The following is a 24,654-nucleotide window of genomic DNA, read 5'->3' as shown; positions in this document are numbered from 1 at the left end:
GTCCGTCTGGACGCCATCTTGCTGGTTTGCGGCGGGTCTTGGATGTAGTGGCAGCAGTGGTGAGGGCGTGGAGAAGGGTGGGGTGAGGGGGCGAGGCCGCGGCGAGTGCGGCGAAACTTTCCTCCCCTCAGCCCCACCGCTTGGGACGGCGTGTGCGTGGTGTCGGAGGGATGTCCGCCTTCTCAGAGGCGGCGCTGGAGAAGAAGCTGTCGGAGTTGAGCAACTCGCAGCAGAGCGTGCAGACCTTGTCTCTGTGGCTTATCCACCACCGCAAGCACTCGCGGCCCATCGTCACCGTGTGGGAGCGGGAGCTGCGTAAAGGTGAGTCGCCCGCGCCCAGCCACCCGGCCTGTTCACTGGCGCCACCGGGAACCCCCGCCCCGCTTTTCGGGAGCCCCATTCCCCCATCTCCCCGCTGCCTGGCACCCCCCTACCCGGCGTCCCCAGCTCCCTGGCTTCGGTGGTCCCAGGGATAGGAGCAGCGTGCACTGCGCTTCTTGCAAAGTCGGCGCTTACGTAGTAGGTATTGCTGAATAAAGGAGCGAAGGATTAAAAAAAAGAACTTCTATTAATTTAGCACAGAAACAGTAACCAGGGGCTCCGGTCTCCGCACCTAATTAGGGCCAGAAATTCAAGCAGTCAGGTATTTTTTTCACTTTGCATATCAATAATGGAGACTGGGGAGGAGAAAGAGGGAAGTGGAAAGGCAAAGATTGCTGTGTGGTTGGGAGTTACTGCCATCATTTCTATAACACATTAACTCAATCTTGTAAAATTAATAGAGGAATCAGAGTTTTAGAACTGGGGAGTCTAAAAGAAGATGCGTGATGCAATGGAAAGACCCCTGAATTTATAGATTTTAGAGGACCTGGATTAGGCAAATTTCTTAATTTCTAGATTTCAGTTGCCTCACCTGAATATGAGGGAGGTGGCGTAAGTAAGCTAAGGTCCTTTCATGCCCTACGGTTATAAGCATCTAGGGCAGTGTCTTTCTTTTGCAAAACCTTCGATAGAGCTTCTGTAAATGAAGTTAACTTTTTTGAGCAATAGTCTGTTGTCACTAAAATAATCCAGAATCATTTCACTTCTGCAGAACCGCTTTATCTGTAAGAACTGATTGTATGTTAGTGCGACTGTAAATTAAAAAATTTCATTTGCTTAGTCTGTGTTTGAATCTTAAGTCATTGGATAGAGAGAGTGGGCACTCTTAATTGTTTCAGACAATCTGATGTAGCGATATGACGGTTATTTATTGATTAAGGGTTTTAACAAACTGTTATTCATCAAAATACATGCCTGTTTACTGACCCATATGTATTAATAAGAGCCAAATGTGGCATTGACTCTATAGAATGGAGAGAAGCTGTCCTTGTGTGTTTGCTTGTGGTTAGCTGGGTATATGAAACTGATTCAGAACTTCATTTTTCAGTTCATATATAAGTGTATGTATGTTGGCTCTCAAGGAGAATTCATCCTCTGTGAGCGGCCAAAAAGGTTTGAGAAACCTAGCTTTAAAGGCCTGGAAGATAGCTGAGAATTTTGAGAAGGCTGCAATTGTCTTTGCTTCTGTACCTCACTGATTTCAAAATCAGCAACAGGTTTCCCTGTTTTTTGTAAGGAATATTTAGAAACACATATAATCAATAAAGGATTAATTCCAGACTTCTTTAAGAGCTACCACAAATCAATAGAAAAATGGTGTCAATTGAAAAATCGCAATACTGGTAAAGGCATTTCACATGAGAGGAAGCCTGAAAGGTCAATAGATGATGCTTAACCTTACTCATCAGGAAAAAATAAACCAATGAGGTACCACTTTGTATTTTTTAGTTTGCAAAATTATAAAGTATGACAATACCAATAATTAGTGAGGATGAGGAGAAACAGGAACTTTCTTCACTGCTGGTTGGAGTGTAAAAAGATCAACTGAGCAACCTCTAATGAAGTTGAAGGTGTCATATCCTTTGACCTAGCAGTTCTCATTCTAGGAATATATCCTAGAAACTAGTGCCTACGCTGAAGGAATTATGTTTATTGCAGCCTGTTAATAACAAAATTATTAACAGTTTAAACATCTCATTAGAGTATAGACACATGTGATATTCATACAATATAGTACTGTCCAGCAGTTTTCATGAATGAACTAGAACTACATGAAACATGACTGAATTAAAAAAGAAGCAAAATGTCGAGCTAACAACGCAAGGTACACACCAGTATGCCACTTAGTACAGTTTGAAAACATGGAAAACAATAGTCTATATTGTTTACAGGTACCTGTACAGTTAAAAAAAACAAACATTGTAATGATTAACACCATATTCTAAGATAGTGGTTACCATAAGGGAGAGAGGAAATGTGTTATATTTCTCATTTAAAAAAAACCAACTTGATACAAATGGGGGAAATGATAAGATGTGTTATTAAGTGGTTTTGGGGATGTTAACATATGTTAAAGTGCTTTATAAATAGAAAAAAATTAAAGCTATACAAATAGATGCTTTAGTCAGAGAGTGGTGGGTGATGATAGTGTTAATAGTAAGGGTGGTAATGGTGGTGGTGGTAGGAAGGGTGGTAATGGTGGTGGTGGTAGGAAGGGTGGTAATGGTGGTGGTGGTAGGAAGGGTGGTAATGGTGGTGGTGGTAGTAAGGGTGGTAATGGTGGTGGTGGTGGTAGGAAGGGTGGTAATGGTGGTGGTGGTAGGAAGGGTGGTAATGGTGGTGGTGGTAGTAAGGGTGGTAATGGTGGTGGTGGTGGTAGGAAGGGTGGTAATGGTGGTGGTAGGAGGGGTGGTAATGGTGGTGGTGGTAGGAAGGGTGGTAATGGTGGTGGTGGTAGGAAGGGTGGTAATGGTGGTGGTGGTAGGAAGGGTGGTAATGGTGGTGGTGGTAGGAAGGGTGGTAATGGTGGTGGTGATAGTAAGGGTCGTAATGGTGGTGGTGGTAGGAAGGGTGGTAATGGTGGTGGTGGTAGGAAGGGTGGTAATGGTGGTGGTGGTAGGAAGGGTGGTAATGGTGGTGGTGGTAGGAGGGGTGGTAATGGTGGTGGTGGTAGGAAGGGTGGTAATGGTGGTGGTGGTAGGAAGGGTGGTAATGGTGGTGGTGGTAGGAAGGGTGGTAATGGTGGTGGTGGTAGGAAGGGTGGTAATGGTGGTGGTGGTAGGAAGGGTGGTAATGGTGGTGGTGATAGTAAGGGTCGTAATGGTGGTGGTGGTAGGAAGGGTGGTAATGGTGGTGGTGGTAGTAAGGGTCGTAATGGTAATGGTGGTGGTGGTGACGATGATCATGCTGCTGCTGATGCAGTTCTTGGTTCCGTCAGGGGTTATCTGCCAAGGGTTTCCTTTTCTTGACACAGGACTGTGCCTTTGTAGAATATAGCCTTTGTATTCTTCCCCCTCTCTGCAGTTCTGCTCATCATTTTAGAATCCTCCATCTCCTGTAGCAGAGTGATAATGACAATAATTTACTGAGTACCGGGCATGGTTTTAGCCATCTGACTGTGATGTCTAGAATCTTTACATTATCTCTGCACAACAAGTGTTTATGAAGGGAATTGATCAAGTTTGAAATAAAAAACTCAAGAAATAAACTAAGGAAAATTGGTTGAACAGTTTGTACTAAGGCATTCTTTAGTTTCTTGAAGTGTTCAAAGAAGACAAAAATGTGATATTAGTAGGAAAAATTACTGTTTAAGATATGAGAATGAGTATATAAAATGATATGTGAGACATATTACCTGTCTGACTGATTGCCATGTCAAACATGATAATCATTTAGTTACGAAGATTTCCCCTCTCTTTCCACCTGCTTTATCTTTGCCTCCCTTAAAGAAAGAGAATTTCTGTTTAGAGGGAATTTATATTTGGCCTTTATGAAGACCAAGTAGTGATAATTTCCATGATAAATGCAATAAATAGAGTGATGATTTTGTTCTGTACTGGCTTTATTGAAATATAATTAACATACTATATTCATCCATTTAAAGTATACAGTTCAGTGGTTTTTAGTGTATCATATAGTTGTTAAACCATCACCACAATCAGTATTAGAACACTTTTGTCACCCAGAAAGAAACTCGATGCCTTTTAGCCATCATACCACCTTCCCTAGCCCTAGGCAACCATTAATATACTTTGTTTCTGTAGGTTTGCCTGTGCTTAGCATTTCATAAAATGGAATCATATGCTGTGTGGTCTTTCGTGATTGGCTTCCTTTGGTTGGCATAAATGTTTTCCAGGCTTATCCATCTTGTAGCATGTATTAATACATCATTCCTTTTTATGGCCAAATAATAATTCATTATATAAATTTTTCCTTTCATCAGTTGGTAGACATTGGATGTTTCCACTTTTGGCTATTATGAGTAGTACTGGTATGAATATTTGCATACAAGTTTTTATGTGAACGTGTTTGCATTTTTCTTGGATAGATACCTAAGAATAGAATTGCTGGGTCATATAGGAACTCTGTGTATATATAACCTTTTGAGGAACTGCCAGCTGTTTGCCACAGTGACATACCTAATAGCAGTACATGAGGGTGTAATTTCTCCACATCTCCACCAAGACCTGTTATTATTATCTGTCATTTGAATTATGGCCACCCTATTGGGCATAAAGTGATATCTCATTGTGGTTTTGATTTGCATTTCCCTGATAACTGATGGTGAGCATTTTTTATGTGCTTATTGGGCATTTGTATGCCATTTTTGGAAAAATGTCTTTTTTCCAAAGGAAAATGTCAGATCCTTTCCCGTTTTTAAATTGGGCTATTTGTCTTTTTTATATTGAGTTGTTAGTGTTCTTTATGTATTCTAGATACAAGTCCCTTATTAGATTCATGACTTGCAAATATTTTCTTTCATTCAGTGCATTGTTTTTTCACTTTCTTAGTAGTATTTTTTGAAGGTGATTGTTTTAAACTCTAAATGACTCACTACTGGGCTAAATTTTTAAACTATTACTATACACCAATAATTAAATTATAAAGCATACATTACTGTGGAAATATTGATCATGAACATATCAGAATTTACAAAACTAAGCTGACATTTGGGCCCTTTTCTACACACAGATAGCAAAAGATCTCTGCAAGAGTTGAAGAAAATAGGAGGAAGTTCTTTGCAGTTGATTAGTTAGTGTCTTCACTAGTCTAGTTGATTGAATCCTTTACCAGCCTCTTGTATGTTGTTCATATTGCCTCAGCCCTCTAGAATGTATTAATTCACTCTGTATTTATTATACAATATTTTGTATGTGGCACTGGATATTGCGGTGGTAAAGAAAACAAAGTTTTTATATGTCACATATATTTCAATAAAAAATAAAAAGAAAAGTTCGTCCCTGCCTTCATAGAATTTATAGTCTCATGGGGAAGGCAAAAAAAATAAACAAGTAATTTTGCATTAAGTCCATTAAAGGAGGAAAACCTTAAATAGTTAAGATGGTGAGGGATATCATCTCTGTAAGGTGACCTTTAGTAAAATTCTCTGAACCAGCTATTTCAGTCACTGGGAATATGTGAAGATGCTGAGGTGAAAATAGCTTGGGATGCAGATAGCCAAGCCCTTGAATTCTTGTTACTGTTTTTCCTCAAATTGGCAACAATTACATGGTAGATTATTTAAAGTTTAGATTTCCCTTGTATTCGTAATCATTTGTTAAAATCAATACTTTGTTATCAGTAAACTTGTATATTAGACATCTCTTGGAACTAATTATCACTTTATATTATATTATGGATGGGGGGCTGTGTGTTGGTTATATAGTAGACTGGGCTCCTTTAGGTGGTGGTTTTTCTTTTTCAGTTTTTAGCCTCCATAACCCAAGTGTATTGCCTTTGATGAAGGTTCTTAAATATGTTACATTAACATTTATATTAATGAATATGGCTTTAGGTTTGTAAGAGGTGCTAAAATAAGTTCTGTGAATTCTTAGTTGCTCTAATTTACTTGGTTTTAGAAAAATAGAAAAGGCAAATAAATTTTTCATTTGCTTTAAAAACAGCAATATAAATCCTAAAAATGAAGGGATTCTATTTTGAATCGACAATTCATTTAATGACTTTTATATTGTCTGATACTGTTATTTGCTTCTGTTTTAGAGTTAGAAATGAACAAATAAGTTAAACTTTATATTTTGAAAGTTCTTATACTTTAAAGTATTTGGTGTTCTCAAACTGCATGACTTTTATGAACCCCCATGTAGTTATCACTCAGCTTGAACATTTGTACTCTCTGTTAACAACTAAAAAAAGTTAATTTCTTAAAATATCATTAAATACCCATCCAGTATTTGTTTTTCGTGATTGTCTCACATTATGTTCTTTCTTAGCCATTTGTTTGAATCAGGATCCAAGTAAAGTTCATTCTTTGCCTTTGATTATTATATTCCTTAAGTCCCATTACCTCTATGGATTCCCTGTCTTTTATTTTAAATTTATTCGTTGAGAAAATCAAATTGGTGGGTCCATAGAAATTCTCATGGTCTAGACCAGTGTTTGTTAGACTGTATGATTCAAAGATCCCTTTACTCTCAAAAATTATGAAGGACCTTAAACACTTCATTTTTATGGATTATAGCTATTGGTAGTTATACTAGAAATTAAAACATTTAAAATATTTAATTATTTATTTTAAAACTACAATACTAAATTAATTTTGTTAACATTTTTAGTGAAAAATAACTACTTGCTAAAAATTATTGGAGAAAAGTGATTATGTTACATTTTGCAAATCTTCATATCTGTCTTAATTGAAAACAGCTGGATTCTTGTCTGCTTTTGCATTCAGTCTTGCATGTTGTATATCACATGACCTCTGGAGTATACCACTGTGTACATGTGAGAGAAAGAGTGAAAAGGACAAATAATGTCTTAGTATTGTGAAAATAGTTCTGACTTTACAGCTCCCTTTAAAGGGTCTTGAGGACCCCCAGGGATTCACAGACCCTATGCTGAGAACTAGATCACATTCTATAAATTAACACTAGTTAGATCAAGAGGCTAGAACACATTGCTTTGCCTTAATTAAGCAGACATGTTCCCTCTCAAATAGTTCCTACTCAGTGTGAACTTAAAATTGAATTCATGAAATTTCCCTTTTGCCTATAATGTAATTTTCTTTAAGTTCTTTGCTGTAACATAGAGCTTTTTAAAAAATTGATGATGATTTTGAGATTTTTGGTCCAAGATGGCACATTAGAATTGAAGGACAGCTCAAAAAAAAAAAAAAAAAAATTGATGATTTGATATTGCTTGCGCTAGAAAAATGAAAAAAGCAAATTACCCTTAAATTTCTGATAAAAATAAAGGTGTGCTCCTACATTAAAGAAACAATATGATAATTCATAATTTCACAGGTGTATTTTTAGATAAAATGAGTTTTTCATTTAAAGTCTATAAGGAAAAGTTTCTTTTCTTGGTTTCCTTTATTCAGCAAATACCTGTTGAGCTCTTGCTCTGTTGCTAGACCAAGGATGATTCAGCAGATGAGAGGCCCATAGCTGTCTTCATGGAACTTACATTATCAGAGAGGGAAACTGACTCTACTAAACATGTAACTGCACAGTAATACAAAGGACAAATATAACTAGAAAATGAACCAACTTAGGCAATCGGGAGGTTTCTCAGATTTGGGATTTGAGGTATGAGCAGAATTTACTAGGAACTGTATAAAATATATAGACATAGTTTTTACTGTGCTTTAATCATTACAGTGTGGTCTTAGGTAAAACAAGTGGTATTTGACATTTTAAACATTTCAGTTCATAACTCCGTTTTGGAATTAGGCAGGATATACATTTTAGACAAACTTTTAACGTTTTATGTCTGCAAAGAACTTTAGGTGGTTTAAGATTGCATTAAGAGGATTATAATGATGAGTTATTTATTTAATCACCTTGCTGTCATCTAGTTCTTTGGGTTTTTTTGTTCTCTAGCATAACTTTTGGCTGCTGTCAGATACCTGTTAATCTTGTTCTTTTTAATAGTGTTTCCTGAGTCCCTTCTATCTATAATAACTGAGAAGTAAAAAAAGTTTACCGTGCTTATATTAAGTGCTTGGGCTTTCTAGGTACATTTAAAAAATATACACATACATGTATTTTAGTAGGTTATAATACATATTACAAAACGCAAAAAGGTTATCTAGAGAAGAATAAGGCTTCGTCCTGTTCCTCTTCCCTGCCCACCCATTTTCCATATCCAGAATTAATGTTAACAGTTTATGTATTCTTCCAGATTTTCTGTGCATATACAGTCACATACTTGTTATAATTTCTTTCTCTTCTTGTTTAGACAAATGGTAGGTTATTATATAGACTTCTTTGTTCTTTGCTTTTTTTCCTTTTAATGTATCTCTTAGATTGTTATATATTTGTACATATGGTGTTGCCTCATTTAAAAAAAAATAACTGCATTATATTGTGTTCTATGGATGCTTCAAATTTTATGTATCCATTTATTGATGAACATTTAGGATGTGTTGTTTTTTCTCTTAGATTTTAAAATATATTACCAAATATTCTAGTTATTTTCTTAATGGTTTCATCTGGTGATTTAAGAGACTCGGATAGAGGTGGTAGGCATTAATGTATTACACCATTTTTTTAAAGTTCATTTTTACCCCCATCCGTTTGTAATGCTCCCTTTATCATAAGTTAAGTTTGTATGTATTTGGTATATTTCTAGACTGCCATTCTGGTCCATTGGTCTGTCTACTCATGTACCACTATCACAATCTTTGTTACCTTTTCATGTCTGGTAGGACACCCTCCCCCATTCCTACCCTGCCTCCTGCAAATTGCTCTTTTTTTCCTTGTGTATTTCTATTTTGTTTTTGTTTTTCCATATAAACTCTGGAATCAAGTTGTCATTTACAGGAAAATTTTTTGGTATTTCTGGAATTAATCACTTCAGTTTGCACATGAGCTTAAAAAGAATTCACCTCTTTATGGTGGTGCTCTTAGGCTGAGAACTGTGCAATCTTATTCTAAATGTATTTTAATTGTTTACATTAATTGTTTAAATTAAGTGGTTCTCAAACTTGTTCAGGTGTCAATTCACGATGCTTTGTAAAGCTCTAAAGACCATCATGAGATGCATGTTTTAGTTTAAAATAACTTTCTAACTTTGTGCTAAATGTACCTTATTTAGTTCTAGTATAGGTTAAGAGAAGGAAGTGTTAAAGGTTTATGTCACATTATGCAAAAAGACAAAACTGAAAAAAATTTATATTATCATTATTATTATTATTGTTATTATCATTATTATTATTATTGTAATTTGGTAAAGTGGTTTGCATTGGGATTTTTGTTATGGCCTACTTTGGTCCTGTTCAAAAAACATAATTTTGTTTCAAGAGCATAGTTTAAAAACCTTCTCTAACAAACTTTGTCTCTTTAGTGTTTACATAAATCATGTGTACTGTATTCTATTTTACTGATTATTCTTAAAAACAAATGAAATTTGTTTGGGTAGTCAAGGACCATATTTTTGCTGAACTATAAAAAACTTACTTTTCTTAGTAGAGTATCATGAATTATTTTCTTGAACAGCACTGGTGATGGCTGATTGTATGTGTCAACTTGACTGGACCGTGAGCTGGCTAGGTATTTGGTCAAACAGTATTCTCGGTATGTCTGTGAAGGTGTTTCTGGCTGACACTTGAATCTGTAGACTGAGTACAGCAGATTACTCTCCTTAATGTGGGTGGGCCTCATCCAGTCAGTTGAAGGCCTGAATAGAACAAAAAAGCTCACCATCCTGTAAGTAACAGGGAACTCTTCCTGCCTGACTGCTTTCTTTCCTGCCTTTGGACTCAGACTGAACCTGGGTTCTTCCTGGGTCTTGAGCCTGCTGGTTTTCAGACTGGAACTACATCATGAACTCTTCTGGGTCTCCACCTTGTTGACTGCAGATCTTGGGACTTTTCAGCTTCCATAATCACTTGAGGCAATTCCTTGTAATACTATAATCTCTTTATATGTAAACACATACACACACACATACACACACACTCACCCCTTATTAATTCTGTTTTTTTGGAAAACCCTGAGTAATATAGTACTTTATCTAGATTTACTACAGTTTGATAAATCAACTAATATTTATTGTGGATTTAATTCAAGTAAGTTATTTGAAAATTTTAAAAATGCAGTTGATATGCTGTAACTAGCACATAGAAGGCTCTTAATGATTAATAATAATTTCATTTTATGTATTTATAATTTGATGCTTTAGATTTTACTTCTGCCATCAATATACTGATGACTCAGTGATCCCTTTTTTAGTCCTATTCTCAGTATCACTGAATGGTATTTCTTGAGCACCTCAAACTCAGCTTTGCAAAGCAACATTTTATGTCATATTTCCCCACTCCCATTCCACTTTCCTGTTGCTCATTCTGTCCTTTCTATTTCAGTGACAGGATTTACTGCCCACCAGTTGGCTAAGCTCAGAACTTCAAGGTTGTTGATAAGAATGCTCATAACAGTGCTATTCACAGTACCCAAAAGGTGGAAACAACCTGAATGGTCATCAGTGGGTGAATGGACTTGTGTGGTATATCCATGCAATGAAATATTATTCAACCATAAAAAGAAATGAAGTGCTGGTTCATGCTACAATGTAAATGAGCCTCAGAAACGTGAAGTGAAGAAGCCAGACACAAAGGGTCACATATTGTATGATTCTGTTTATATGAACTATTCAGAATAGATTAATCCACAGAGACAGAAGGTGGTTGCTAGGGGGTAGGGGTTCAGAAGGAATGGGGAATGAATGACTGTTTAATAGGTATGAGATCATCTTTGGGGAGGTGAAAAAAATGTTTTCGAATTAGATACAGGTGATGGGTACACAACCTTATGAATGCACTAAATGCCCCTGAATTATACATTTTAATGTGGTTAATTTTATGTTATGTGAATTGTTCCCTAATAAAAATGATATTAGCCTTGCAATTTTATCTGTCTGTGTGTTTTTATATACTCTTCCCTGTTTGTATTTCTACTCTGTCCCCTAGCCTCCAAGCTCTGCGGTCAGCTCCTCTCTGCAGCTTTCCCAAGTCTCTCCATGAAGAGTTAATTGTCCACCCATAGTCCCTAATCCTGTTTGGGGGGGATTATTTATTTATTTATTTTGAATTCTAGTTAACATCCTAAATTTATAGCAATCTAGTTTGAATTGATAGGAACTTAATCTTCAATAGCATACAAAAACTCTGTTCCTATATAGCTTTCTCTCCCCTTTATGTTATTTTCACAAATTATATCTTTATATGTTATGTGCCTATTAACAGACTTAGAATTATTGTTTTATGCATTTGTCTTTCAAATCATATAGGAAACCAAAAGAGGAGTTACAAACCAAAAAGTAAATTAATACTGGTTTTTATATTTATTTTTGTAGTTACCTTTACTGATGTTCTTTATTTCTTTACGTGGCTTCTCGTTAATTTCTGTTGTCCTTTCATTTCAGTCTGAAGGATTCCCTTTAGCATTTCCTGTAGGATATGTCTATTGGTGACAAACTCCTTCAGCTTTTGTTTAATTTGAAATATCTTAATTTCTTTGTTATTAGTCAAGTGTAGTTTTGCCAGATGTAAAATTCTTGGTTGACAGGTTTTTTTTCTTTTAGTGGTTTAAATGTGGCATCTCATTGCCTTCTGGCTTGCATAGTTTTTGGTGAGAAGTTGGCTGTTAATCTTATTAAGGCTCCCTTGTACATGATGACAAGACACTTCTTGCCACTTTCAAAATTCTTTGTCTTTTGACAGTTTGATCAGAATGTGTTTCAGTGTGGATTTCTGAGTTTATACTTGGAGTTCGTTGAGCTTCTTGGGTTTGTAGTCATGTCTTTCCTAAAATTGGGGGAGTTTTTGATCATTATTCCTTCAAATATTCTTTATGTATCCTCCTCTCTTCTCCTTCTGGGATTCTTATAATGTGTATATATTTGTCGGCTTGGTGGTGTTCCACAGGTCCCTTAGACTCTGTTCACTTTTCTTCCTTTTTCATTTTGCTCTCCAGACTCCATTTGAATGCTTATCTTCAACTTGAACGATTCTCCCTATGCTGACATTTTCTGTGGTGTCACCTTCCAAGTACATTTTATTGTTCTTAAGGCATTTATCATATTGTATTTTAATGGCTCTGTGTTGTTTATTATTACTGGAGAACTGAGCCTATTCCTTTGTTCCTTTAGAACCTAGCTCACACTAGATACTCAGTAAATACATATTTATGAGTTATTGAATGAATATTGGAGTACAGAATCTGAGACTTTTAGAGCTGAAAGGAATATTGCACAACATTTGCTGTTTCTTTCAAAGATAGGCCTGATTTAAGAACTGCTGATATCTTAAGGCAAATAATGAACTTTAGTTATAAACATTTCCCTTATTGAGAAGGACTTGGAAAAAATTTCAGCTTTTTTAGTCTATCATTTTTCTGTTCTTCCTGTATTTATTTATTCTCAGAGAAATGATTCTAAGTGTGGTCAACAGATCCCGGTAGGTGGGTCACCAAGACCCTTTTAGGTGTTATAGGGTCCGCAAGGTAAATTATTTTCATAACACTAATAAGACATCCTCCTTTCACTGTGTTGATGTGTGCTTTCATGGTATAAAAGCAAACATAGGTAAAAACTGATGTGCCTAATCATTAATCAAGGCAGAGGTACCAAACTATGCTAGTAGTCACTGTATTTTTCACACAGCACATTCACAGCAAAAAAAAATACATCACTTTCCGACTGTGGTCATCAAAGCAGCTCAAATTATTAATTTTGTTAAATCTTGATCCTTGAGTGCATGTCTGTGTGCGTGCGCAAGTGTGCACGCATTTTTTCATTATGATAAAATGTACATAAAGTTTAACATTTTAACCTTTTTTCTTATTTTTGTTGTTGTAAACATAAATTTAATATAAATTTACCCTTTTAAACATTTTTTAATTGTATATATGGTTCAGTGGCATAAAATCCATTCACGTTATTTTGTTTTAACTGTCATCACCATCCATCTCCAGAACTTTTTTTATTTTCCTAAACTAAAACTCCAAACCAATTAAACAATATCTCCCCAACTACATACTCATTAAACAATAACTTCTTAGACTCCGGCAACCACTCTTCATACTTTCTGTCTCTATGAATTTGACTACTGTGGGTATCTCTTATAAGTGAAATTATTACAGTTTGTTCTTTTGTGACTGGCTTATTTGACTTAACAATGTCTTCTAGGTTCATCTATGTTGTAGCATGTGTCAGAATTTCCTTTCTTTTAAAAGCTGAATAATATTCCATTGTATGTATATACGACATTTTATTCACTTGTTGATGACACTGGGGTTGGTTCCTCCTTTGGGCTATTGTGAATGATGCTGCTATGATGAACATGGATGTACAAATACCTGTCTGAGTCCCTTCTTCAGTTGTATTCAGAAGAGGAATTGTTCAATCATATGGTACTATCTGTAATTTTTTGCACTGTTCTCCACAGCAGCTGTACCATTTTATATTCCCACTTTTGGTACACTAGGGTCCCAGTTTCTGCACATGCTTGTTTTGTTTTGAAAAAGCCATCCTAGTGGGTGTGGCTGTGATTTTAATTTGCATTTCCATAATGACTGGTGTCACTATGTAAGGGTTTATTTCTGGGTTCTGTATTGTCCATGGTTTATGTCTGTACATATGTGCCTGTGTCCTATGACATTCGACCCTTGCATAATGCAGGGTTCAGGGGCACCGACTGCTAGTGCAGTAAATAATCCACAAATAACTTTTGACTCCCCAGAAACTTGACTAATAGCCTGCTGTTGACTGGAAGCCTTACCAATAAGATGAATAGTCAATTAACACATGTTTTATATGTTATATGTATGATATACTGCATTCTTAATATAAAGTAAGCTAGAAGAAAGAAAACGTTATTAAGAGAATCATAAGGAAGAGAAAATACATTTACAGTATCTTTTTTTTGTTTTCTAAATAGCATCTAAGTAGACCCACACAGTCCAACCCTGTTCAAGGGTCAACAGGTATTCTGATTGTTGTAGCTATCTAGAAAATTTTGAGATTACGAAATATGCGTCTTCCAATTTTGTTCTTTTTGTTAAGATAGTTTTGGCTATTGGGTGTCACTTGAGAATCTATATGAATTTTAGGATGGGTTTTTCTTTTTCTGCAAAACATGCTTTTGGGAGTTTGATAGGGATTGTCTTTAATCTGTAGGTTGCTTTGAGAAGTGTTATCTTAACAATGTAAGTCTTCTGATTCATGAACATGGGGTATATTTCAGTTTATGTCTTTCATTTCTTTCAGCAGTGTTTTGTAATTTTCAGTGTATGTCCTTACATCTCCTTGGTTAAATTTATTCCTAAGTATTTTATTGTTTTTGATATAGTTGTAAATGGAATTGTCTTCTTAGCTTCCTTTTTGGATGGTTCATTGTTAATTTATGGAAAGCCAACTGATTTTTGAATGTTGATTTTGTATCCTGCAACTTTGCTGAATATGTTTATTAGCTCTAAAAGTTTTTTCTGGACTCTAGGGTTTTCTACAAGAAAAATTATGTCATCTGTGAACAGAGATCATTTTACCCTTCCTTTCTCTTATTTCTTTTTCTTGTCCGGTTGGTATAGCTACAATTTCCAATACTGTGTTGAATAAAAGTGGTGAAAGTGGATATCCTTCTGTTGTTCCTGATCTTAGGGGGAAAGCTTTCAGTCTTTTGGTGTTAAATACGATGTTGAATGTGAGTACATATCTCCTTAATACTACGTGTGACAAAATGAAAGTATACATAAAGTACTATGTACTGAACATTCTATTCTGGAGGAAATAAGCTTATCTGATTGAGTTGTGAGTGAAACCAGCTGCTTTTTTCATAGAGCACCATTTAACACTTATCCAATGAAATCAGTAATGATATTTACAGATGTGGTTTTCAGTACTGCCTAATAAAATGTTTCGACAACTGAATGTCTGTGTAACTTAGTGAACCTGTTTTTCAGAAGAGCAGTGAATGCTGTTACAAAATTGTGCTCATTCAAAGAGCATGGTAGACCAAAGGATTTTAATGTGACACAGTTTTAAAAGTTAATTGAGGTTTTCAGATTTCATGTTATAATTTAGAATCTTAAAAACCACAACTTGTTGGGTTTTCATGTAGTTTCAAAAAAGGATATTCACAATTATCTTTAAAGGCTATTGAAATACTTTTCTCTTACCAGCTTTATATTTGGGCAAGGCCTGCTTTTTTCTATTACTTCGACCAAAACAATATATCATGGTATATTTCATAGAGAAGCAGATATGAGAATTCAGATATATTCTGTTGAGCTTGAGATTCACAAAAGTGTAAAACAGTATGATTCTTCTCACCTTTTTTAAGTCTTGGGAATATACATTTTTTAACAAATGTTATTTGTGTTAACATGTAAGGTTTTTCCAATCCTTTTGAATGAACTAACATTTTTTCAATTCCTGTTTTTCTAATAAGATAAATATTGGTAGATATTTATAAGCAAAAGCTCTTTGGAGTTCTCAATAATTATAAGAGTACGTAGGGGTACTGACATCAGAAAATGTGAGAACTGCTCTCAGATTAATAGAGACCATGAATGTTTTTCATTAATTTGGTTTTATTTAATCTTGCCTAAATTATTATAGTAATTGTTTTAGTTTTTAAAACTTTGCTTTGAGATCCTTTTGGAGTTAATGAAATTGTTATTAATGTCTGTAAATGTTTCCCTGAAAATAAAACCTAGCCGGACCATCAGTTCTAATGCGTCTTTTTGAGCAAAAATTAATATGAGACCCGGTATTATTTTAATATAAGAGCCTATTCCTTTGTTCCTTTAGAACCTAGCTCACACTAGATACTTATATTAAAATAAGACCGGGTCTGATATAATATAATTTCATATCATATCACGCATATAACATTTGGTCTTATATAATATAGGACCAGGCCCAATACAATACAACACAACACAACACAACACAACACAGGGTCTTATATTAATTTTTGCTCCAAAAGATGCATGAGAGCTGATGGTCCGGCTAGGTCTTATTTTCAGGGAAGCAAGGTATATAGAGAATGTGGAGTTTCTTTCAGTCACCCTCTTCTGGGAGCACTTGTATAGTGATTTTTTAGACCTGAAGCTAGAGGTCTTAATATGAGATTTTTAAAAATACTGTTTATTTTTAGATAATTTGCAGATTCACATTCACTTGTAAAAAATAAGACAGATTGATCCTGTTTACTATGTGCCAGCTTCTCCCAATGGTAAGTGGAATCGTGCAGAATGGTGAACTTCTAATTCTTCTTTCTGTGCTTATTATCCAGAAATATTCTGTAACAGAGAATCTTTAAAGTGTGGTCCCCAGACTGCAGCGTTAGTGTTACCTGATAATTTGTTGGAAATGCAAAATCTTGGGCCCTAGCCCAGACCTGCATTAGAAGTTACATAGATGGGAACCAGTAATCTATGTTTTAACAAGCCGTCGGTATTTAGAGGCATCCTGAAGTTTGAGCTTTTATTGTATAAGAACTTCCCTTCATCAGCCATTGGTGACTCTGAAATACAGTTCAAATAGGCAAAAACAGGATAGATACTTAATTTTTCTCCTTTGTTAACTGAATTAGTTCTTTAGCAACCTCTTTTTGAATGTATTTTTATGAATTTATGGTTTTTTGCATGTTTGTGTTTCAGACCATTGTAGTCATTCTATTTCATCCTCTTTGGCCAGTGCCAGCCTCTTGGAGGGTTGCTAGTGTCCTTTGGATATAACCCTCGTAGTTTTTTAATAGCTTTCTTGCATTCTATCATGACAAGATGTTCCAGGCTCATCTTATGTATTTCCTGCCTTTTTTAAAAAATGTGATTTACCCTCTACACACCCAGTTTTATTGAGAAATAATTGATAATACATCACTGGTTAAGTTTAAGACATATAGCGTAATGGTTTGATTCATATATAGTGAAATGTATTTCCTGCTTTTATTGACAAAGCGTTATTTAGGGACCACAGTATGGGTCCTGGGATTGCTGAATAATTTCAGTGCATTTTTTTTAGTGCATTTAATTATTTTATTGTTGTTTCATTGGTAAATAGAGCTAACTTACCTTATAGGGTTGGTTTGAAGATTAGATGACATACATAATAAGATTTTAGAACAGTGCTTAGGTCATAAGAAACTAGTCAGTATTATTTAAGTAATATTCTTAAAAGTGCGCAGTGTTTTAGTATCAAATCCAAATCTAGAAGCATAATGTGACTAAGCAGTGTGATGTGTGTGCTTACACAAGTCTTAGAGTCGACAGTTTTTTTAGTGGTCTGATGGTCTAGGATGAAGTTTGTTCTTTTCAAGATTTTAAAAATTCATTTGTTACATATACCAAAATCAAGGTTTCTAAAATTATTTCAGGAGCTTGAATTGCCTTGGCTTTTTGGATTGGGAAAGATGTCCATTTGTCTGGGCCCAGGTGGAGTTGTTGTTGTTTGTTGTTGTTTTTACCAAACATCGAAGCAGGATAGACTATGGGTAAAGTATATAGGTGGAGCACCACGTCAGCACTACCCAGATGCGCTTTTCAGCTAATCATTTAATATAGAACTCATGTATTTCCCCTTTATGACTTAATTCTTTTTTAGTAACCCTTGACACCATCCTGCCAGATGCTTTCTTAATCTTCCCCAAAGTAGAGCTATTTACTGTATGTTTTTGAATGTATGTGTGCAACTTAACACTATGTCTTAGATATTTTTCCATATCAGTATATAAATCTTTATCTCATTTGAACAGCTGTAGAGTATTGGATTGTATGGATGTACCATGGTTTCTTTAGTCATTTCTTTCTTGATTTTGCCATGAATATCCTTAGTGAATTCTTTGTGCATTTATGAGACTATAGCAGTAGGGTAAATTCCTAGAAGTGAAATTTGCAGGGTCAAGGGATTTGTGCGTTTACATTTTTCATAGATATTGCTAAATTATTTTTCTAAGAGGTTGCATTAATTTATATTTTAACTACCAATGTCTGAAGGTATCTAAAGATGATACTCTTGAGAATTTTAGTTGTCAAACTTTCATCTTGATCAATCTAATAGGTAGAAAATGATAATTGGTTTTAACTGTTTAATGTTTGAGTTTCTCTGACCTTCCTATTCATAGGACTTGCCCACTTTGAATAAGTCATTGATTTTTGAGAACTTTAAAATGGAGGGTGGAATGAAAATATTTGAATTCAATACATTGAAAATAAGCAAGAGTAGCTAGAGCTATAGGAAAGTTTGTCTTTCATAATTTAAATTTGTCGTTCAGAAACCTGAAAGCAGTGTAATTTTACGTGTGTTCCCTTTTCAGCTATGCAGGGTGAGGTTAAAACCAGAAGCCAAGTTAGTGGAACATTAAAGGTACAGGTCTAAAAGGTACAGGTCTAGGCTAAAATTCATTGACTTAATAAACATTGAGCAAAGTTTTGAATCAGCTGCTGGGTGGGCTTGATTTCGTAGATTGGTAGATTATGGTAAACTTAGTTTTGTTGGGAAACACTAGATTAAATAAAAACAGTTATAGTTGGGGTAAGTGCTCCATAGGAAAAGTATGGGTGCTGTGAGAGCATATCAGGGCTGCCTAATCTATATGTACTGGGTGATCAGGGGAAAATACGTACTAGAGGAACCCATCTAACTGAGGCCTGAAGGATGGGTAGGAGTTGAGGGAGTTGGAGTACTAGTAGTATTGGGCATGAAGAGAGGTGGTGTAAGAGGCTGGAGACAGACCTGTTTGGGCCTTTGGCTCATAATGATGATTTAAAATGTTATCTGGAGAACAATAGAAAATCTTTAAAGGATTTAAAGCAAGAGATGGGCTGCCAAAAGTCTGTGGCATCCTGTTAGTGGTATAGGAACATACCAGCTCTATCCATTTTTCACCCACCTCAGCTATTAAGAATCAGCCGGCTATGTCTGAACTCTTTGTCCTGTCTGGAACAGATAAAATCTATTTAATAATCATCTGCTGATTATGCACTTTCTGTAGCAAAGAATATTACTAATTTAAAGTAGATTCTACCTTACAACCAACCACCTACCCATCTATCAAACATGTCTTCTGGTTTGTTGTGGTTTAGTTTATGGGGGAAGTAAATGAGGCTGTCCAATAGTTGTTAATAAACCTTTAGTAGAGTTCTGTTTCAAGATAAGGAGCTTTTCTTTTGATTTCCTTCTGTAAGACTCACCGTAATGCTCGTTGGTGTGTGTGTGTGTACCTGCATTTATATGTACATACATTTGTTTATTCAATTTTTTATTGCTTCTCTCCGTGTAGAAGACCTCCTGTGGAAAGTGGCTTCTTAGGTTTCTAGATGACACAATGAAATTTTAGCTATTTGTTGTATTTATCAGCATTGTCATCTACTGTGGTTTTAAATTTCAGTCTCCATGGAAACATAGGTGATTATGTTAGATTATGATATTCTGCGTCATGTCAAAATGGATAGGCATGTGGTCTGTACAGTGTAAGAAAATAAGTAATGATCCTACTGCTTTCTGATTATGAGTAAATAAAACTAGATTATGAACTGATCATGAATTAGTGAAACTAGATGGCGTTTCTGTAATCCTCTTGACTGGCTAAATTTGTTTCATGTTGTTTATTTACTATCCCAGACTCTTCTTTTTGAAGGCTTGTAACTGATCTTTTGATTTGTTTGTGAATTATGTCACTGTTTCTTACTTGTGTGATGAACTGAACTTACATTGCCCTTTGGGGGGGATATGCTTAACTTTTTAGGTAATATTATATATTATCTAGCCAGATTTTATTGTTATTATTTGTGTTTTTTGATGTACCTGTTCATATAGAAGGACCCAGACAAGGGGCTGTAATTACCGTGTTTCCCCGAAAATAAGACCTAGCTGGACCATCAGCTCTAATGCGTCTTTTGGAGCAAAAATTAATATAAGACCAGGTATTATGTTATACTATATAAGACCGGGTATTACATTATATTATATTATATTATTAAAGACCCAGTCTTATATTAAAATAAGACCCTGTCTTATATTAATTTTTGCTCCAAAAGATGCTGATTATTGCTGATGGTCCGCTAAGGTCTTATTTTCGGGGAAACACGGGGTAGTACCCATAAGAGCTTAAAATATAGTCTAGAAAGGTAAGATAGAAGAAAATGGTTCCTCACAATATAACTGTTGACTGGTCCTTATTTGGCTTATACTTTATTGGTGCCAATATAGCAGTAAACACATACACAGGCACAGTGGGATATAATATTATATTTATGATTGCTTCCAGTGTTGGTATGATATTAGTGGAGAGAAGGAATAAAGAAAAAAAGAAACAATTTTAGTGATATGACCTATCATGTGACACTTTCTATGAAGTTGGCAAACTCCATACTGAACAGGAAAGGTTATTTTTAGTCTGTTCCCAGCGTGGTCTCTGGCACAGAACAAACATTAAATAAATGCAAGTTAAATTGATTGGAAGATTGGGAAATACGTATCTTTATAAGAAACCCTGTGAACAACGAACCATAGGAATCGATTACGTCAGAACCATTATTTAGCCTTATATTCACGGAGTTCTTTCTTTAAGGAATTATGAAATAGTTTGTTTTCCCTTTCTGTTTGCTTTGTGTTTTAATAACAATTTATGGCTCTGTTATTTTACAAATTAACAAAACATTTGAAAATCATTTTTTTTTTATTTCCTCCTGGAATTGCTTGTTTTGATTAGTTTAATTAATTTATTACTCTACATGAAGGTACACATAGTTTTAAATGGAAGTAAGTTTTTTTCCCCCTGAAAATTTTGAGGTTATAAATTATGGCAATTTCATCAAATACATGGTGATGGAAGGAGAACTGACTCTGGGTGATGAAAACACAATGGGATTTATAGATGATGTAATACAGAATTGTACACCAGAAATCTATGTAATTTTACTAACAATTGTCACCCCAATAAATTTAATGAAAAAAAAAATTATGGCAATTTCTAGGTATTTCTCATATTTTAGCCTGGGTTCCACAAAGAAAACAATGACAATAATGTTTTGGTGTTTGGATCCCACACCAAATCTATGCTCCTGGTACAGAATTTGTCCTTTGGAATACATTGGAAAATATATTTTGAAATCTTGTAAATTTTTACTTTATATTGTAGAAACAATTTTGAGTGATTTTTAAAAGGTTAGTAGCCTATGAATTTAAAAAAACACTGTAAATTATGTACTTTAAATTTTTTGTGGTAAAATACTCATAATGTAAAATTTATTATTTTAACTATTTTAAAGTGTACAGTTTAGTGATATGAAGTACGTTCACACTGTTTTGCAACCATCATCACATCCATATCCAGAACATTTTTTATCTTACAAAGCTGGAACTCTACACCCATTAAACAGTAACTCTCCGTGTGTCTCTCTCCCCGGACACTGGCAACCACCATTCTGTTTTCTGTCTCTATTAATTTGACTGCTATGTCTAAGAGATACATTGTGAGTAGTATGTTTATTTCCCATTGTGGCTATTACTGGGTTCAAGGAGCCAATTTTCCGGATTTCCCAACCAACTTTTCTTGGGATTCGGGAACGAGAAAGCAAAAAACATTCCTGAGAATGGACGGAATTCCCACCTGGAAATCCTACTAGCTACCTCATATAAGTAGTATCATGCAGTATTTTTGTCTTTTTATGACTGACTTGTTTCACTTAGCATAATGTCCTCTAGGTTTATCCATGTTGTAGCATGTTTCAGAATGTCCTTTCTTTTTAAGACTGAATAATACTCCATTTGTATGTCTGTACCACAGTTGGCTTATCCATTCATCTGTTGATGGACACTTGGATTGCTTCCATCTTTTGGCTATTGTGAATAGTGCTGCTGACATTCTGAAATATTTTGATTGAGTTGCTACTTAATCTTTTTAAAAGATAACATTCTCTTAATTATGACATGAGTCATAGTCTAGTTATTAAGAGGGAATGCTTTGGAGTTTTAGATTCAAATCCTGGCTGAATCCTCTCTGATTATTTGACTATAGGCAAATAACCTTTTTTTTTCTTTTTTTAAAGATTTTATTGGGGAAGGGGAACAGGACTTTATAGGGAAACAGTGTGAACTTCCAGGACTTTTTTCCAAGTCAAGTTGTTGTCCTTTCAATCTTAGTTGTGGAGGGTGCCGTTCAGCTTCAAGTTGTTGTCTTTTCAGTCTTAGTTATGAAGGGCACAGCTCAGCTCCAGGTCCAGTTGCCGTTTTTTGGTTGCAGGGGGCGCGGCCCACCATCCCTTGCGGGACTCCAGGAGTTGAACGGGACTCCAGGAGTTGAACCGGCAACCTTGTGGTTGAGAGCCCACTGGCCCATGTGGGAATCGAACCATCAGCCTTTGGAGTTAGGAGCACAGAGCTCTAACCACCTGAGCCACCGGGCTGGCCCGCAAATAGCCTTTTTGATGTCTGTTTTTCAACTGCCAAACGCAGATAATAATGGTACCTTACATTATTTGGGCTAAATTAGGTAATATATATAAAGTGCTTAGAATAGTCTGTAACACATATTAAAAGTTCAATAATTTAGGTAAAGGAGCCCATTGGTTTAGGTACCCATTCAGAAGTACTTGCAGGCAGTCTCCCAATTAGGCAATAAAAAAATTTGAGTTTTAAAACCCATTTTAATGCTGAGGAGGCAACTAGTTGGATTAAATAATACCAGCCTATTCTTTGGGTGAGATTTTCTTTGAGAAAGGGCAATTTAAAAGAGGGCTTAATATTGGGAAAGTGCTATTATTATCGTCTTCACGGGCAGGGGTCCTGGTACCTTAACCAGTTGTACTCTATGATTTATTTAACCAGACAAGAGCCAGAAGAATCAGAAGTTGGTCTCTGTTACTGCCATGTCCTCCTTGTCTTTATTCTGTGCCGGGGACTTGCAAAAGCATGAAAAGTGGTGGGCGGCAACTTTAGACGGGCAAAGCAGGTTATGCAGTGGACTGCACAGGTTTGTAAAGTCTGATCGGTGGTGACTCAATAGTTTACAGTTTCTGAGAAGGTTGGGTTGCTCGTTTCCCCTCAAGGAAGATGTGAACTCAAAAGTGGCTTTTTAGTATGTTGAATGCTTAAATTTTAAATTGAATACTCAAATCTAAAGGACCAAATGCTGCCTGCCCAAGTTTCTGCCTTAAATCCAATGTACTGGACCATAAGTCCTCTACACGACTGTAATGTAGATGCCACAAAGTATGAGGTTTCTGAATACAGTTGGACACCTTTGAATGATTCAAGTTTAGTTCTAGTAAAGTTATATTATGGAAACATTGTAAAAGATTACGTTCAACTAACTAAATTTTCTTATGTATATAGATCTCTTGAGTCATACTCAGTATTGCTATGCCACTTAACATTGGAACCAGTAAAAATGTATTCTGGCTCACAATTGTTGAAATCTTATCTGCTCTTTTAGAAGAACTTATGCCCATAGACTATATTGAGTAGGGGTATATTTTTGTCAGGATGAATTCAGTTATTCAGTTATTGTAATGCAAAGTGGGGGCAGGGGGAGGAATCTAAACTTTGCCCATCTGGTCTCCTTAATATTTACTCTATTAACTTGACAAATATTTATTTCATAAACAAAAATATATAATTGATTGAAGTGATGTCTCTTTCAACCTATTTTAACATTTTATACTCTGTTTCACACTAACTTAAAAGTCGGTTTTTAAATCATGAGTATTAAAACCATTATAAATTCAGTTTAAGATTTAGAGTGCTATCTTAATAAAGACCAGTCAGCATCTTATTTTCAAATGGCTATCGTTCATATAGTGCTTAATAGTTTTAATAAAATTTTATACAGGATAGAGTCACAGAGATGAATTTTTACACAGACATGATTTCAGTGTGCAAAGCTATTAGTGTGGGAATAGCGATAAGACTAGCAATCAAGGAAAAGTAGTTTGGGTGACTTGGTAAAACCGCAAGGAAACAAAGTTTCATATGTCATTGACTACCTCTGCCTCTTGAGTTCTTTTTTTTGTCGCATTGATCTCCAGAAACCATAGAATAATTCTGGTGAGTAAAAGAATAATGACTTAATAAGCTTGGTTGTAGAATGAGAAGCTAGGGTTGAACACAATAAATAAAGGTTTGGTGTAGTACTCAAACTGCTTAATTCAGGTATTGAGAAAGTTTCTCCAAGTAAGGATATTTTAAGTAGATTTTTAAATTTTTTTTTATTTTTCAGCCAAACCAAACAGGAAGCTTACTTTTCTCTACCTAGCCAATGATGTCATTCAGAACAGCAAAAGGAAGGGGCCGGAGTTTACAAAAGATTTTGCACCAGTTATAGTGGAGGCTTTTAAGCATGTTTCAAGGTATGATAATGGTTTTGGGTAATCTGTTTTAAATGCATAATATATCCTTTTTCTAAAATTTGCCATTAGCCATTAAAATAAAAACCAGGGAATGTATTTCTTTGAAGTTTTCATTTGAAAAGACTTATCTGTAAATGGCATTTGTAAATTTGTTAAATATTTTGTGTGAAGGAAACTTTTTTCAACTGTTGCTAAGGTAGGCATTTGTAGTACTAGAGGTACAATTTTCTTTAAAAAAACCAAGAGC

At 35.3% G+C, this 24,654-nt stretch overlaps 1 protein-coding gene across 2 annotated transcripts in view; it reads left to right on the top strand.

Moving 5' to 3' along the window:
* The window catches only part of RPRD1A (regulation of nuclear pre-mRNA domain containing 1A), a 64,274-nt gene continuing 39,620 nt past the window's right edge, over positions 1-24,654 (top strand). For both annotated transcript variants that reach the window (XM_019740825.3, XM_019740824.3), the window contains exons 1-2: positions 1-321; positions 24,278-24,407. In XM_019740825.3, the coding sequence (XP_019596384.1) occupies positions 171-321; positions 24,278-24,407 (281 nt within the window). In that variant the 5' untranslated portion in view covers positions 1-170. The remainder of the gene's footprint in view (positions 322-24,277; positions 24,408-24,654) is intronic.

This window comes from Rhinolophus sinicus, chromosome 4 (genome assembly GCF_057876585.1).
Source record: "Rhinolophus sinicus isolate RSI-liver-muscle chromosome 4, RSI-T2T, whole genome shotgun sequence".
NCBI lineage: Eukaryota > Metazoa > Chordata > Mammalia > Chiroptera > Rhinolophidae > Rhinolophus > Rhinolophus sinicus.
Note: the sequence above shows the minus strand (reverse complement) of the source record. Positions and strands in the feature narration are given on the sequence as shown.